Source organism: Lichenostomus cassidix, chromosome 7 (assembly GCF_008360975.1).
Source record: "Lichenostomus cassidix isolate B80296 chromosome 7, HeHo_3.0, whole genome shotgun sequence".
NCBI lineage: Eukaryota > Metazoa > Chordata > Aves > Passeriformes > Meliphagidae > Lichenostomus > Lichenostomus cassidix.
In genome coordinates this window covers 15,037,834-15,055,320 of record NC_139488.1, presented here as the reverse complement: position 1 = coordinate 15,055,320, position 17,487 = coordinate 15,037,834, and the positions used below count along the sequence as shown (strand labels likewise).

Genomic DNA, 17,487 nt, shown 5'->3' with positions numbered 1-17,487 from the left:
AAAGATGCAGTTGGAGAACAAGAGGACAGCTAACCTTTCACTGTGACTTTGGTACTACAGCTGGCCTTGCCGGCAGGGTTGTGAGCTTCACAGATGTAGTCACCACTCTCATCAGTACTGAGATGATTCATTTCAAGCACGGCCACAGAGTCAATGAATGATGTCCGGAATTTTTCACTGGCAACAATTTCGTGGTCATTTCTGAACCACACTACTTTCATCTCTGGAGATCCACTTACTTTGCACTCAAGCCGGGCTGAGTCACCCTGCTTGACTACTTTTGCTGCCTCTAGCTTCTTAGCAAACTTGGGTGGTTCTAAAAAACAAAAAAAAAAGTGGGGTCAGGAAGGTCTGAATTAATACTGGAGGGGAAAAAAGAGGGAAAAGAGCCAAAAAACTGTGGCTTGCAAATACAGGGTAGGGAATCCACTTGGCAGTGTATCGAAGATCACCAAGGTGGGCTTGGCAAAAAGGAAAGAGAAGAAAGAGACAAAAAGACAGCAACACAACAAGAAAAAGTGCACACCTGTTACCATCAGTGTTGTAGTGCAAGAGTCACTGCCAACGTCATTTGAAACGTGGCAAGTGTAGTGCCCACTCCTAGAAGAATCCACTGAATAGAGGGTTAAGAACCCAGTTGAACCTTCAATCCCAATGAAACAAGTTGGACCAGATACAAGTTCTAAGTCTTCTTTGAACCACTTTACTGTGAAGGGTGGTGTTCCTTTTAGTGTGGCCTTAAACTCCACTGTGGAATCTGGTATGGCTTGCTGGCTTTCAGGTTTTACTAAGAAGCTTGGTGGCTCTGCAGTTGTTAAGAAAAAGACATACTCAGTTACATCAGAAATGTCTAAGAATGAAGAAAATCAGTGAGGCAAGCATGGAGACTAAGTTTTCGGTATTAAGATGTATAAGAGTGTTATGTTAGCATAAGATTTAAGATATGTTCCCAGCATTTATCACAGATCAGAAGTAGTAAAAGAGTTTCAAACCTTTCACAGTCATGACAGCACTGCAAGAATCATTTCCAGCAACATTAGAGACACTGCATGTGTAATTTGCACTGTCTGCCAGCTCTAGATTAGCAATCTCGAGTGACATGGTGTTCTCATGGCACAGGCTTCTATATTTTGCACTGTCAGTTATCTCTTTTCCATCCTTAAACCATTTTGCAGTAATGGGGAGTGACCCAGAGACTTTGCACTCCATTTGGATAGAAGATCCCAGAATGGTGTCCTTTTTGGTTAGCTTTTTGATAAAAACTGGAGGAATTGATTGATCTGCCCAACACAAAAAATAGCAAAAACACACTGGTTAACATCTTGCTTATCTTTCATGGAGATTATTTTTTCATTCCCTCCCTGATGGGTTGGCAAATTTGCCATATGTCAATACAAACCTAGGACAGTCAGAACAGCTTCACAGGTGCTACTTCCAAAGTCATTTTCAACCTTAAAACTGTATGTACCACTATCCTCCTTGGATACAGGTTCGATCCTGAAACTGGCCACATTGTTTTCAAAGCTCATTGTATAGTATCTACTGGGCAGGAGCTGCTTGCCGTCTTTGTACCATCTTATTCGGAGCTCTGGTGTCCCAGCCACAGTACACTCCAAAGTCACGGGGTCCTTTTCAGTGACTTTAAGTGATTTAGCCTTTTCTATGATCTGTGCAGGCTCTGAGATATAAAGAGTATAAAAATTATAGCAGTTAGCTATATAGATAGGGAACTGACTTTCCAAGTACTCATGAAGGTTACACCTTGTACACACCTTGTACAAAAAGCAAAGCAAAGCACTTCTCCACACCAGATTCATTCTTTGCCTGACAGGTATATCTCCCTCTGTGGCTGAGGTCAACATTAGCAAGCTTCAGTGTGGCCACATTCTTCTCAAAGGTAATATGGTGGTGCTCATCCTCTTCTAGTATTTTCTCATCTTTTATCCATGACACAGATAAGGGTTGAGCACCTGCTACGACACACTGAAAGAATGCATCACCTTTCAAGATGCTAGTGACGTTCTCCAGCTTCTTGATGAAGGATGGTGGTGCTGTGTTGAGAGTTTTGTTTGTTGTTCAGAAAAGAAGTTGTGGAAAGGAAACAGGAGAAAGAGAGATCATATAAAGTAATCCCGGTCACTACACTTTATCTGGGGCATAAAAGGTTTGAGGTATGCTTCCTAGAGGACTGACCTTTTAAGCCAAGTCTTGTGCTGCAAGAACAGCTCCCACCTTCATTTGATATAATACACTGATATTCACCAACATCTGAGACGTCACAGTTAGTCACATTAAGAGTAAATACTGATTCTTTGGTGGAGATGGCATATTTCTTGCTGCTGAACATCTCCTTATTGTTCTTCAGCCACTTCACCTCAAATGGAGGGGTACCAGTCACCTCACACTCTAGTGTGGCCTCTGAACCCTTCACTACCTCGGTGGGCCTCAACTCCCGAACAAAGGTTGGAGGCTCTATAAAGAAGAATGAGGGGAAAGTAGATAGTAACCTTAAACAGTTTTGAGGGGAGAAGAAGTATCTCTTACTTCCTCACCCCAGATATGTCTCAGAGATGACAAGATGTTCAAAACTAACCTTTTACTCTTAGCTCGATGCTGCAGCTCTCACTACCCGCATCATTGCGGGCTTCACAAACATAAATCCCACTATCTGCCACTCTGGCTTGAGTGACCTTCAAGGTGGCTAAACCATCTATGAAGGAGATGCCGTATTTAGCTTGGTCAGTCACCTCATTCCCATCCAGGTACCATGTAATGTGGATCTCTGGTGTGCCCACTACCTGGCACTCAAAAGTGGTGGACTGTCCTTCACGTAAAGCTACCACAGAAGTTGGCATCTGAATAAATCTGGGGGGCTCTAGAAGATGGACAGAGAAGTTGAGGTTTTATAATATTCAAGGAATAAAAACCCACAGAATTTAAAGAAAAAAAAAAGGCCAAAAAGTTTGCTCCCCCTCCCACCAAAATTGCATAGAAAAATCAGAACCAAAAAAATTAGAAAATTGGGTTGCACACCTTTTACAAACAGAGTTGCTTTGCAGGTTGCAGTCCCCACATCATTGCTTATCTGGCAAGTGTAGTTCCCAGAATCAGATGTCCTAGCTGAGAAGAGCTCCAGAACACTAGAAGTGTCATCCTTCCAGACAGATCGACTGGCTCCAGACAGGAGCTCCTGGCTGTCTTTAAACCACTTTATCTGCAGAGGAGTAGACCCTTTCACCAGGGCTTTGAACTGAACCCTAGCATTGGGCACAACCTCTTGAGACTGGGGTTTTTCCACAAAATATGGCGGTTCTATAACATGCAAAAAGGAAGAAAGGGGATTACTCTGAGATGGGAGAATCCAAAATTATGAATGAGAGACCTAACACAAGACAAAGAAGGAACTCAAACCTTTGACTGTTAAGAACCCGCTGCATTGGTTGCTTCCTGCTTTATTTGTTGCTTCACAAGTGTAAGAGCCACTGTCTGTGCCTTCCAGATTATTTATTTCCAGAAATGCGGTATTATCATGGAAAGAGTATTTGTGCTTTTCACTTGCTGTTATTTCTTGGCCATCCTTGTACCACTGGATACTGATAGGATGCGAACCAGACACTATGCACTCCAGGTGGACAAAAGACCCCTTAATGCTGTCCATTTTCTTGAGTTTCTTGGTGAATTTAGGTGGTATAATGAGATCTATCCAAGACAGAGTAAAAAAACAAAATATGAAATTCAGCTGGGATTGTGGCAGATGTGAGCTCAGGAGCAAAGATTTTGTATCTAAAAGCAATAATAAGAGAGAGCTCATACACACCCAGGACGTTAATGCTGGCAGAACAGCTACTGCTCCCAACGTCATTTTGAACCTCAAAAATGTATTCTCCACTATCTTTCTTTTCTGCATGAAGCACCTTTAAGACTGAGACAGTATCTGTAACACTGATCTTATATTTTGGGCCCAATGTCAGTTCCTTGCCATCCTTGAACCATTTGGCTGTAATAGGTTTTGTTCCTGAAAATTTACACTGCAAGGTTGCTGGGTCTCCCTCAGTCACATCTATTGACACAGCCTTGTCCACAATTGTAGCAGGTTCTGTTGTAAACAAGGAGACAGGGTGTTAAGGGCATCTCTAAAAATCACAAGGGAACCATCTGAGATCATTACAAGCCTTCAGGGTAAGACCAACCTTTGACAGTCAGCAGAGCAGAACACCTCTGAATTCCTGCCTCATTTTTAGCCTGACAGAAATATTTCCCATCATGTTTCAGCTCAATAGATCTCACCATAAGGGTGGCAACATTGTTCACAAAGGTCATTTTGATATTGCTGTCTTCAATCACTTCATCATTGTCTTTTAACCAGGACACAGTGATGGGCAAGGAACCTTTAACAGCAGCCTGAAACACAACTGTGCCCCCTCGAAGCGAGCTAATGTTTTCTATCTTCTTCAAAAACTGCGGAGGCTCTGGCAGGAAGAAAGCGGTTATGTAAGTTCAGGTCTGGTGCATAACAGTGTGGCATGGAAACCACACTGGGATAAGAGCATGCTATTGGTGTTCTGCACCTTGCACTAACCTTTCAGCGTGACCTCTGAACGGCAGAGGCAGCTCCCAACATCGTTTGTTACTCTACACTCATACTCGCCAACATCAGAAGCATCAAACCTGAAAACATGCAGGCTAATCAAAGATTTCTCAATGCTTATTCTGTGCTTCTTACTGCTCCGCACGGGTTTATCGTCTTTCACCCAAAACACTTCAAAGGGAGGTGTGCCAAGCACCTCACACTCCAAAACCACATCAGAATCCTTCAAGACTTCCATGGATTGAAACTCCTTGCTAAAATATGGTGACTCTACAGCGCAAAAAAAAGAAAGTGCAATTTGCATTAATCATACTTTTGAAGCCGGTAACTGTACGGAGCTTAAAGATATAAACTGTGTGGCTGGATGTCACACACACCTTTGACTGTAACAACACTACTACAAATGTCTTTTCCAGCATCATTTTTGGCTTCGCAAATGTATTCCCCACTGTCTTCAGTATCAACCTCCAATACATGGAGTACTGCCAAAGATTTTGTAAAAGAGATCCTGTATTTATCACTGTCTTTTAGCTCTCTATCATCCTTGAACCACGTGATTTTGATCTCAGGAGTACCAGTGACTTCACAGGTCAGCTCAGCATATCCACCTTTCTTTACTAGATGGGTCGGCTCTAGCTTCTCCTTGAAGGCAGCAGGTTCTGTGGATTTAAGAAGAGTGTTCAGGACAAAGAACACAGGAAAGAGTGCCGCTGGATTAATCCAGCAGCTAGAATTTTAAATAAGAGTAAGAACGCAAACCTTTCACAAACAAGTTTGCACTGCATGTTACTGAACCAGCTACATTGGAGACTTTGCAGGTGTATTTTCCAGAGTCTGTTGGTTTGACTGCGTAAAGCTCCAAGTAACTTGCTAATGCTTCTGTCATAATGTAGCAGGCTCCTCCTGTCACCAGCTCAGTATCACCTTTAAACCATTTCACTGTCAGTGGTGTTGTGCCTTTAAAGGTGCCTTTGAAATGTACAGTTGATGCAGGCAGTACATCTTGAGACTGTGGTTCTACAATGAAGCTGGGTGGCTCTAGATAGTGTTGAAAGGAAAAAATTGTCAAGCATAAGAGAAGGCCTGCATTTTGGGAAGGAAAAATATGATCAGAAGATACGCAAAATTCCAAGAAAAGTGAAACAAATTGCCAAACCTTTTATAAACAAAGTGCTACTGCTCTCTTTGCTACCAGCAGAGTTTGTGGCTCTGCAAATGTAGACCCCAGCGTCACTTGCATCTAGGTGTTTTATTTCCAAAGATGCTGAGCCTTCTGCAAAGTGTACTGTGTACTTGGCACTTGAAGTGATCTCAGTGTCCTGCTTAAACCATGAGACAGTCATTGGAAGAGAGCCTGAAATTTTGCAGTCTAGGCGGCACGAGGTGTTAATGATGCTGTCAATATTCTTCAGTGGTTTAGTAAAGAATGGAGGGAGAGTGCGATCTGTTGGGAATCAAAGAAATGACAGAAAGGAACACATGAGCAAAACAGGTGTGCTGTTCTGCTTCTGGCTCCATTGGGCACAGAGCAGAGCAACAGGGCTCTTTGCAAAGAGGCAGTACCAACCTAGCACAGTGAAGCTGGTAGTACAAGAGCTGATGCCCACATCATTGGATATCTCAAAGGTGTATTCACCACTGTCTTGCATTTCAGTGGCATAAAACTTGAGCTGGGCAACGTTATTTTTGAAGCTGATCCTATATTTTTTGCTGGCAGGTAGTGGCTTTCCATCTTTGAACCATTTGGTTTTCAGCTCTGGAGTGCCTGTGACAGTGTACTCCAAAATAGCTGGTTCCCCTGCTGTTACCTGGATAATTTCTGCTTTTTCAATTATTTTGGCAGGTTCTACAACAGAATTAAACAACGGGTGTTAAGGACAAAAGAAAATTGCTTCTCCTCTCAGGTGGGAGACTGCAGGGACCACAGCCTTTCACTGACCTTTCACTGCTAGTTCACCAAAGCAGGACTGACTTCCTGCATCATTCTCAGCCACACAGGTGTATTTGCCACCAGAGCTCAGCTGGACACCAGTAATTTGCAGTGTTGCAAGACCATGATCAAATGTCACTCTCACATTGTTATCATCTTTAATAATGTCTTTGCCCTTCATCCACATCACAGAAATAGGCTCTGACCCTCTCACCACGGCTTGTAACGTAACACTATCTCCAGCCAGAGCTGTCACATTTTCGATTTTCTTAACAAAAGATGGTGGTTCTAGTTCAAAGAAGAGAGACAAGAAAAATATACTCATCTGCTACTTCGTCATCACATAAAATCTGCTACTTAAAGACAGTTTTGTAAGACAGTATGTACAGTACACATCATAATTCAGCAAAAAAGCAGGCAAGTCGGAGAACTGCATTCTCCAGCGGGGATCTAATGGCCCTTTAAGCCCAGCGTTCTTCAAATTCACAGGTTTGATGCCAGATAAGACTCAAGACACACACAGAATTTTATAAGAAGAAGGTATGCCCCCTCCCCAGTCTCCCCAGCCTCCCACAAATCCAAAGAAAAGACATTTTATGAAATAAGAGGTTTTTGCCAATCTCTTCAGTAAGTGTAGTTTTATCTCTCCTACTGACCTTTCAAGATGTATGTGGCACTGCACATGCACTTCCCAACTTCATTAGCTATCACACACTCGTATTCACCGACATCTGCACTATTAAATGAAGACACCTCCAAAGAAATAACAGCCTTCTGAGAGGTCAGCCTGTATTTTTTACTACTGCGAATCTGCTTCTTGTCTTTGTACCAGCTAATCTCAAAGGGTCCAGTGCCAGCAACCTCACACTGAAGAATGGGGTTTGTTCCCTTCACTAGCTCTGCAGGTTCAAGTGTTCGGATGAAAGATGGAGGCTCTATAAAAGCAGTAAGAAAGAATTAGTCAACGATGCCAAAAAAAAAAAAAAAAAAGGAAGGAAGATTCTTCTCAAGAATATGACTTGCAGCAACAAGAAGGACAGACCTTTGACAACCACTTCGGTGGTGCAGCTGTCACTTCCAACCTCGTTGACAGCTTCACATGAGTAGGTTCCAGTGTCATCAACTTTCATTTCCAAAATATCTAACACAGCCACAGAATTGACAAAGGACATCCTGTGTGTGTTACTTTCATGGATTTCCTTGTTGTTCTTGAACCAAGTAACCTGGATTTCAGGAGACCCTTTGATTTTGCATTGAAGGCGTGCAGAGTCACCTGGGGTCAGTAAGTAAGATGGATCGACCTTCTTCACAAAGGATGGTGGTTCTGAAAATGGGAAGAAAAGGGAAGAGAGGGGAAGAGATGGAAAAAAGGGGGAAAAGGGGAAGAGGAAAGGGAAAGGAAAGGGGAAAGGGAGAAAGGAAATAAAAGCTGAAATACAAAGTTTTGAAAGATTGCTTCCTACAGCAAGAACAAAATAAGACTTCATAAGACATCAGCATAATCTTTGCTGAACTGCAGCTTCTGTGGTTTTGCTTGCACTCTTCGTCCATCTCTCCCCTGCATGCAGGAGCAAGTCTTGATTTGCTCTGGTGAAAGAAATACTGAAGCAATACATGGTGCACTTTAAGGCAGCAGGGGAAAAGAATTCAAGGCTAATGGACCAGGTGGCAGGTCTGAGAAGAACTCACAGTGTAATTTCAGCCCAAAGAAGGCTTTTGCCTGTGAAAGAAGAAATGGGGGACCCAAGAACATGAAAGATAAAGGGGGCATAGAACTGTCTTACCTCTGACTGTGACGCTGGCAGAGGAGGAGCTGCTTCCTGCCTCATTTGAAGCAGTGCACACATAGTGGCCTGAATCCTTCAGCTTAGCCAGAGGAATCTCAAGTGAGGCTATTTTGTCTTCAAAGTAAATCTTATAATCTTGGCCTGGAGGGATTTTATTTCCATCTTTTGTCCACCCTACAGTTACTTTCCTGTCTTCATCTACCTGACATTCAAGGCGTATTTTTTTATTAACTGCTGACTGTACTGACTGCAAATCTTTAATGAAGTGAGGCTTGTCTATAATGACCATTTCAGCCTGGCAAATATCAGCCCCAAACTTGTTGGAAGCTTTGCAAGTGTAAACCCCTCTGTCACTAGTGGTAAGAAGGGAAATTTCTAAAATATGTTTATTTTCCACTTTGGAGATCTTATGGTGGTCTGAAGGTGAAATAGTTGTTCCATCTTTCTGCCAGGTGATGTCGATGATTGGAGTGCCCGAAACAGTACACAGGAACTTGGCACTTTTGCCAACAAAAGTAGTGATAGATTCAGGTCTGGTAAGAAACGTTGGTGGAAATGCCTCTGCAAAACAAAGGGGTTCAATGTTATCAAGAGGTGAGGAACAGAGCCACATTTGCCAGGGACAGAGAGTAAGAGAGGCCAGCTTTTCACTGGGCGCTCTTAAGCAAAAGAAAACAGCAGTGAAGGAGATAAGAGGAGTTAAAGATGATAAATTTTGGCTTTTGGTTTTGTACTTTGGTCTACGTATTGCACTAGAGCTTGAAGGCATTTTGAACCTCTGGAGCAATGTATGAACTAAAGGAAAATAAATCAAAAGCCAGAACTTCATCCCCCAAGACTGACATGTTTGCATACTGTTCTCTCAAGATGGGCAAGTTTTGCATGCATTTCACAGTTCATGCGTCTTTTTCTAGTCTGTACCATCTAGCAATTACCAAAGACCACATTAGGACTCCTCCCACAAAGAGAAAAGTCAGAGTAAAAAAGTCATCACACAAGAAACACCCAAAATATGGAGGGGTTTTGTTTGTTTTTTTCTTTTAAGAGAAAAAAAAAAGCATTGTATAGCTCTCAATAGACAAAAAGTTTGCAAATTGAAACCCTTTAAACCTTCTTTTTTTTTTTGTTTAAGAAGATCTATTTCCCCAGTCACAGATTTCCCCTTTGGCCACGGCACAAAGATGTTCAGGTATGCAGAGCTGCATAACCTGCGTCGCAAGTATAGTCGCAGGATAAATTTAGGGTGCTAGGATAATCACACAGTGATTTACACCAAGAAATCAGATTTAGAAGTGTTTCTTGTTGTCTGGAAATTAAATAAACCTTCTTCAAGAATGCATTCACAAAGCAATCCCATGCTGTTTCTTACTGCCCTCTTTTCCCCTTCTCTCTTTCCCTCTAAAACTTTTCACACTGATTCCCTTTTCTTCATACAGAAAGCATCTAAAAAGCAGCATTCACAAAAGTTACTCCTTTTCTATGCTTGTGCCTGCCAAAATTAGGTATGAATTATGTATTATGATGGCAACCAAGAGCTCTACCATAAACATGTGTAAGTATAGCAGTGAAGGCATTACAGTAAACCAAGATATTTTATGGAAAAGCAGAAGTGCCTGAAGTCTGTACTTACCAGTTACTGTTAAAACAGCTGTGGAGCTTACACTGCCATGCTGGTTGGAAGCCTTACAGCTATATTCTCCACAGTCAACAACTTGAGGCCTCGGGATCTCCAGTGTGGAGAGGTAGTTGGAGGTGCGAATGGAGTATTTGTCCCCATCATATATCTCTCGTCCGGCTTTGTACCACTGGAACTTGACATTGGGAGCCATCTCTACCTCACAGGTAAACTTGGCCACGTGATTTACAGCCACCTCCAGGGGTTCGAGCCTTCTCCTCAGGATCGGTGCAACTGCAATTAGAAGCAGAGAATAATTCAAAACTCTGCCTGCTGACATTCTGAAATTAAGTGATTGACTGACTGCAAATAAAAAGGTGACATACTTGCAATTCACATAAAGTGACTGTAAAAGAAAAAATATCTGTAAGAATTGAAAGCAGTACTAGACTCAGTGGACAGACAGTCCTACAGTGCATAATGACATCTGGAAACAGTGGTGATTCTGGAAAAACGAAGTGAAATAGCGATGCACAATAGCAATAGGACATAAACATATAGTAAACTATCCTGGAGTTGTGAGAAATTATGGTGTGAATGAGAAATTGTGGTGAATCTGTGCAATGACTCTAAGGAGTGAGAGAGGGTGCAGCAGTGAGGAAAATGGGAAAAGCAGGTCCACTTCCTAGGCAACAATAGGAGAAGTGATCGGGATTGAGGTACAGCTTTGTCCTGACCATGCTAGTGCAATGAAACAACGAAGTTCCTGACCAAAGACTGGGATAATGGAAGTGAGAGGCCTTGCAATGTGGTAAAAGGAGACCATCAATACAGAGAGAAAGGGGGCCCTCTGATTAGTGGCATGATGGTTTTAATATTGTATCTCTATCCAAAGATACACTTAGTAGGGGAGGTTCATTAGTAGAGCAGTGCATTAAAATAATTATTTTATCCCCATAATCCAACCTCTTTTAACAACTGTGAGTTTTGCTGCTGTTGCTCTTTTTCCACCTTGATTCAGCGCCTCACAGGTGTACTCTCCTTGGTGAATCTCCCCGCACACTTTGCTTATTACTAGTGTGTACGTGTCCTGATCTTGCAAACACTTGAATTTGTCGCCTGAAGAGACCAGTTTACCCTCAAAGTACCAATTCACCTCTCTGACATTTGTTATGACAGACACCAGCCTGACACTCTCGTCTTCCTCCACAACAGTGTCCAGCAGTTTGCTGTGTATGATGGGATAACTTTCTTTGTCCAGATCATCCTCTAGCTTTCCAGCTCTAATTTCCAGACCCTGTGTGCCCTCTTCCTCATCCATTTCTTCCCTTTTCTCTTTTCTTTTCAATATTTCTGTAGGTGTCTCACTAAGATCACCTGCAGAGGACACATCAGCAGTGGCTTTAGCTGCACCCACATCCTTGATTTGACCATGCTCAGTCACAGTATTGATTACTTGTGAAGACAAAAGTTGCTCCAGTGGTATTTCTGACTCCATAGTCCCCTCAGCTTGCTGGGGCTCCAGCTCAAAGGTTTCATCACAGGGTTTTCCTGAGAGAAGTGGACTGGCACAGAATGGCAATGCTTTGGATTTTTCACCTGTCAGGAGACATTTATCTTCACAAAGAAGAGAACAGAAAACGTCCTTAATGACTGTTTCCTGGTCAGCTGTCTGAATGCTGACTTCTCCCAAGGAGACTTGGATTTCTATGGGACTGCATCCTCCTGCCGTCACAACAGAGGTGCACAAGGTATGTTTATTCTCCTTGGTAATGTTTACTGCCTGTACTTCAACATTTTCTTTATCAGCCAACCATTCTGAAAACAAGAGGTTTTTCTCACTTACCACTGCAGCTTTCAGTGCATTTATGAATTGAGATTTTATGTCTAAGTTGCAGCTCTGGGGAGCCAGAGCAGTGAGCTCACTGTCTTTGTTGAGGACTTGGCTCATCTGGAGATGGTCAGAGTACATTGTTTCATGGGATTGTCTCTCTGCGCTTTGCCACTGCTTAAGTGGCTTGGAAAGATCAACATGTTCTTCCTCCATGGACAGGTTTTCTTCCAGCAGCAAGGGAAATCTCACAGCCTGTCCCTCCTGTATTCTTACAGCAAAATCTTCCTGTGCTGTTTCCAGGAAAGAAATGTTCTCCAGTGAGACAGCTTGGCCCTCAGTGAAGGCCAATTCAGAGAGAAATCTGGGTTCAGCCTTCAGCTCACCTTGTGCTATCTGAAAGCCCTCAAGGATCTGGATTTGGTCACCATCCATGGCATGACTCTCAGTGGTGCTTGACACCTGTAGAAGGGTTTGTGAAGCCTCTGTCTTCAAAGCAGCCAGTTGCTCTGCTGTCTTGGGGATGATTTTCTCTTTGGCTACGAATACCTGTGCAGCTACAGTCCCAAGGCAGCCTGGCAGCTGTGTCTCCATCACTGCTGCAGGCACCACACCCTGGGTTGGGAGGGTTTCCAGAGGCTCTGCCAGAAGCCTGCTGCTCTCTTGTGTCGTGGCCACCTGGGTGAGCATCTCTTCAACACTCTGCACTGCCAGACATTTTGGTGGCAGGCCAGGCAAGACATCCTCCCTGGGCAGCATGTACACTGCCTGGCTCATCTGGAGCTGAAAGAGGGCTGAAGGCTCCCTCACAGCCTCAAGACTGAGTGCTTCTTCCATTGCAGGAAGCTCAGCAGCCTCCTCATAGACAAGGGGGCTTTGGTCCTCTGCCACTGCCGAGTGTTGCAAGGCCAGGCTCTGCCTGCACACAACATGCTCCTCGGGCAGCACAAGGAGCTCAGCAGAGCATGTGGCCTCACCCAGGGCGTTCACGGCCCTGCAGGTGTAGAACCCAGTGTCCTCCTCCGTGCAGTCCCACACTGTCAGAGAGCCCGAGCCGTCAGGGCCGTGAGCAATGGAGTGACGTGCGTCAGAGCAGAGCTGCTCGCTGCCCTTGAACCACAGCACACTGGGGCACGGCCTCCCCACCACGGTGTACTCAAAGACTGCTGTGAAGCCCGGTGAGCCCTGCATGCTGTCTGGCGCCCTGGCAAAGCAAGGGAATCCTGGCTTCCTCTGGCGCACACGGAGCTGGGCGCTGCAGGTGGCCTCGCCGTGCGCATTGCTGGCCACACACATGTACTCACCCTCATCCTGCAGACCTGCATACGGCAGGATCAGGCTGTGGTCATTGCCAGCAAATACTAATTTACAGTCTGTGGATGGGGTTAGCTTCATACTGTTGATAAACCACTGGATTTTGGGTGTGGGGCTGCCAGTAACAGTAACAGAGAGCTTAGCTACATCTCCCTGCCAGACATCAACATCTGAGACCTGTTTGAGGAAAACAGGGGCTTTTCCCTCTTCCTCCATTTTCATCTTTGCTTTGCTGAAATAAACTGGTTTTTCAGGCTCAAATTCAAGTGTTTTCTCTCTATCAGGCAACTGAAGGCCGCTGCTGTAGCCTTCATGTCTTCCTTCCTCAGAAGAGGCAATAAGAGACCTAGCGATGTCTGTATGGAAAAAAATTGTTTAGTTTTACTAGGATTTTATGAGAACACTCATAGATAGCAATACACAGTGTTAGGGCAACTATTTTTCTATAGCTGGAGGCTTTCTCAATACTATACAGCAGCTAGCAATGAACATGAGGTCCATGTTGTCCCCTTGCTGTCACACCTGCCAAAACCAGCACGACATGCTGTGTTGTCAAGTTCCTTAAGAATTTCCTATCTGGATGAGGGTGGATGTGTCTTTAAACCTGACATCACAGCATGGGTTAGGCATATCCCTTCAGGGTGCGCTGTGCAAGTAACAATCAAGCAACACCGATGCATTTCACAGATATCATTAAAGTGGTATGTGACATACATATTTGAATGTACACCTATGCAAAAAAATACAGCAGAATAGTGCTAAGGCCCTGATTTAATTCAAAACCCAAACAAAAAAAGGCAGAATGCCACAATTAGGATTGAAAAAAAACCCCAAACCATCAAAAGACCCACAATCATTTCAGCACACTAACCTTTCTTCTGATGCATAGTCCATCTCCTTTAACCCTACCTTTTGTCTAACACACCAAAAGATTATCTCTACTCTACCAATTTTGCCCTGGTTTTGTCATTAGACCCTTAGGTTTACAGCATCATTATTATGAACATTACAAGTCTAAACCCTTGATTTAATATAATTGATTTAAATCTCTGCTTTTGAACTCCTCCCTGTCAAGATGCTGCATATTAAAACTCCCACAACATCAAAGAAAAAGAGAGCAGAACACTTAAGATTTTTCTTTTTCTTGCTTTGTGAACTTATATCCATTGGACCACTCTAGTTACAGTAATAGTTTAAAAATGAGAGGAAGCAGAGGTCAAGAACATGCCATTCTCTGCATATGTTTGACAATAGAAACATCAGTGAAATCTCGGACTTCCAGGAATAGAACCATTCACAAACAGCACGATGCAAGGAAAACCTTTGGAAATCAGATACTGTCGACCTCACTGAGTCAAGTTTGCTCAGTCAAGGCCCACAGTATTTGATCCTGGAAAGATATAAGAATTTTTTTAAAAGAATAAAAGTGTGAGTGGATTAATGTCTCCAGGAACTCTAATGATGAGGCTTGATAAGCTTCTCAGTTACAGTGCCTTCAGTTTTAAAGCTGATTGAGAGATATTAATTTTTGCTGCACTCCAACAACAAATATAAAAAAGAACAGACTCTATCACCCAATTCTTTCTAATTGGTTTTAGTAATTATTAGTCTTGCCACAAATACCATAATATACATGACATAGCACAGTGCATGCAATGATTAACTGCAGAGACGAGATGCTTAAGTAAAAAAAAAGGATTACAGCAGTGCTTCAGTATTACTTACCAACCTTGTTAAAACAGTAATAAATTGTGCAAGTAAATTTCAGAAGGGGTAGCAGAATTAGGTCAATAAAATATAAAAATAAAAAATATAAAAATTGCAGAGTGAAACACATGCTTACACAGGAGAATGCTTTACACACAGGAGTGTGGCAAAAATTAATGAACTTTTGTGTGTTCCTGGATATTTACGAAAGAACTATACAGATACTTCTTCATATTTTAGGTAAGCTTGTAAAATGAACAAAGTACATGAAGCGATGGACTTAAACAATTTCATATTTATTTCACAAATTAACCATACATGTTAACATTCAATACACATTGATGACAGACATAATTAATTCTTTTTATAAGGTACTTGTTTCATAGAAATGAAGACAACATTAAATCTGAAAATAAAATTATGAACTTTTTGATTCCTATGAAAACACAAAATTTTGAAAAGAGATAGTCAAGGTATACCAATTGTCCGAGACTAAGTTCATTCAAACCTAGGATTACTCCAGATTTAATAATTGTAGCTTAGGTGAACCAGATACTTCTGGCTAATGTACGAAACTTAAATCAAGACTTATAAATGTACATAAACCACAAACACCACTACATGGGTACAGATAAAGCTGCTTAACCCTATCTTTCAGATGTGAACATGAACTTGGACCTGCTTGGCTTATGGCTTCAAAACCAAGTTATGGGCCTCTTTCTGCCAAAAAAATTTCATATTTGCATGCAAAATTAACACACGTCACAATTGCACAGGACCTAATCAATGGGCCTCTGACCTCTCTGACTTTGGAACTAAAAGACCCCTCCTGTCACAGCCGACATAGAACATCAGACAAGTCATGCCAACTTCCCTAAGGACATCTGCTGTCTAATGAATCAGTTAGTGCTACACATCTACACAAGGAATGGATTAAGGACACATGATGGAGTAATTCTTTCCCAGCACAACATTGGATCAGACAGTCATGCTTCTCTTTTATACCACCATTGCCTATGAGAAATCACAATTAGCTCTGCCTTTTAACATACAAATGTTAAATATTTATCAAGGGGTCATGACTGAGAAGAAACTGAACAGACACATTTGTATTAGCCTAAACACTTGAGCCATTTTGCCTGGGTGCTGGGTCATTAGAACTTGCCACTCCTGACTTTAAGTTTATTTCAGGCAATGTGATTGGGCAAGATGAATCTTTTAATCAAAAATTACTATCCCAGGTGAGTGATGGGATAGTCTTAGAAGATTATAGATATTTTGAGGCATGCTGCTCTCAGTGTGAGGACACATCAAACTCAGAAATAAGAAATTGTATGAACAGAACTCAACATACTATAGGAATAGTTTTTATGCTTAAAATCACCACTCTGCTTAAAGCTGTTTGCAAGGCAAGTGACAGCAATTGGTAAATAACTCAAAGAATCTCATGAACAGATAAACAAAGTAAAACTAATTTTTGCTTAGGGATCTTGAACTCAAGATCTCACCTTGATATATAGGTGACTGAAAAGCTGGTACATGCATTAGAGAGTTATTTAGTTTCTGATAAACATTAATTAATAACTTTACTCCTTTGAACTGATTTTCTTAATCAATTTATCATTGTTTATGTAACACAGATTTAATTCTGATTTAATTATGTCAGCTACTGCTTATTCCTCCCAAATATTAGCATTACTTTAAATATAAAAATATATATTCACATTGAGAACATTAATGTAAAAAATCTCCTGTGCTGAGAAAATGCCACAGATAACAACTGAATGTATTCCACTTATTTCTGGTCATCTTGACACATAGCACACTTAACTGTTATTAATAAATAAAATTTTAAAAAAAGAAAGAAAAAAGGAATATGTAGAGATGTAGTTCTAATGTGAAACAAGAATACTGCATAAAAATATCTTACTTTTTTACTACTATGCATTTTTTACGAATGACACCGGAATACAGGGACAACCAAAATTATTTTAATGAATTTACAGTAACATCATTGATTTTTTATTATTATGCTCCCTCTCTCCTTTCCCTTTAACTCCTAAAAATACAGTACAAAATATGTTTTCATATTTATTACTTGGTAATAGAGAAAAAAATCCTGTCCAGTCTCTACCAATGCAAAATTTTCATTTTTCTTCCCATTTTCCTGCTTTTCTTTGCAACAGCATAATTTCATTTACTTAAAAAAGGCATTTAATTCCATGAGTCAGTAGAATGAGGCCCATGGATGTCAGAATTTTGCAGTGATAGAAACCACAAACAGGATTTGAATCATGTTCTGGCACAACATTGTGAAAAGGGGAATACCAATTAAAGGAGTTCTGTAACAGAACTATACCCAAACTAAACAGCAAGCATAAGTTAGTGTTCCATACCTTTAGGTTACAAGAAAGAAAGTGGTGTTTACATTTTCAGGTGATTTCTAGCCTACATAAAACAAGAGTGATTGCACTGTTACAGACACACATGTATATGTACATTATACAAAAAATCAGTCCTACGCAAATGAGTGTCAATTAAAATATCTTTACAAGAATGAATAAGGAGCGTAGAAGGAGCCTGAAATATCCCTCAGTGCAGAAAGTGTGCACAAAATCTATGCATGGATTAAATCTCACTTATATTCCCCAAAGAAGGCAAATCTAAGTGAGACACAAATATGCCCACAGAGTGGTCTTCATCCTTAAAGAGATG

At 41.7% G+C, this 17,487-nt stretch overlaps 1 protein-coding gene across 1 annotated transcript in view; it reads right to left on the bottom strand.

Annotated features, from left to right (window-relative positions):
• Positions 1-17,487, bottom strand: part of TTN (titin) — a 241,675-nt gene that overhangs the window by 176,893 nt on the left and 47,295 nt on the right. The window contains exons 44-65 of the mRNA XM_085065641.1: positions 10,887-13,421; positions 9,936-10,214; positions 8,303-8,866; positions 7,561-7,842; positions 7,175-7,453; positions 6,528-6,806; positions 6,156-6,434; positions 5,745-6,032; positions 5,348-5,626; positions 4,966-5,247; positions 4,580-4,858; positions 4,191-4,469; positions 3,818-4,096; positions 3,412-3,699; positions 3,034-3,312; positions 2,594-2,875; positions 2,194-2,472; positions 1,773-2,051; positions 1,400-1,678; positions 993-1,280; positions 527-805; positions 35-316 (exon numbers count right to left, since the gene is read on the bottom strand). Of these exons, the coding sequence (XP_084921767.1) occupies positions 35-316; positions 527-805; positions 993-1,280; positions 1,400-1,678; positions 1,773-2,051; positions 2,194-2,472; positions 2,594-2,875; positions 3,034-3,312; positions 3,412-3,699; positions 3,818-4,096; positions 4,191-4,469; positions 4,580-4,858; positions 4,966-5,247; positions 5,348-5,626; positions 5,745-6,032; positions 6,156-6,434; positions 6,528-6,806; positions 7,175-7,453; positions 7,561-7,842; positions 8,303-8,866; positions 9,936-10,214; positions 10,887-13,421 (8,718 nt within the window). The remainder of the gene's footprint in view (positions 1-34; positions 317-526; positions 806-992; positions 1,281-1,399; positions 1,679-1,772; positions 2,052-2,193; positions 2,473-2,593; positions 2,876-3,033; positions 3,313-3,411; positions 3,700-3,817; positions 4,097-4,190; positions 4,470-4,579; positions 4,859-4,965; positions 5,248-5,347; positions 5,627-5,744; positions 6,033-6,155; positions 6,435-6,527; positions 6,807-7,174; positions 7,454-7,560; positions 7,843-8,302; positions 8,867-9,935; positions 10,215-10,886; positions 13,422-17,487) is intronic.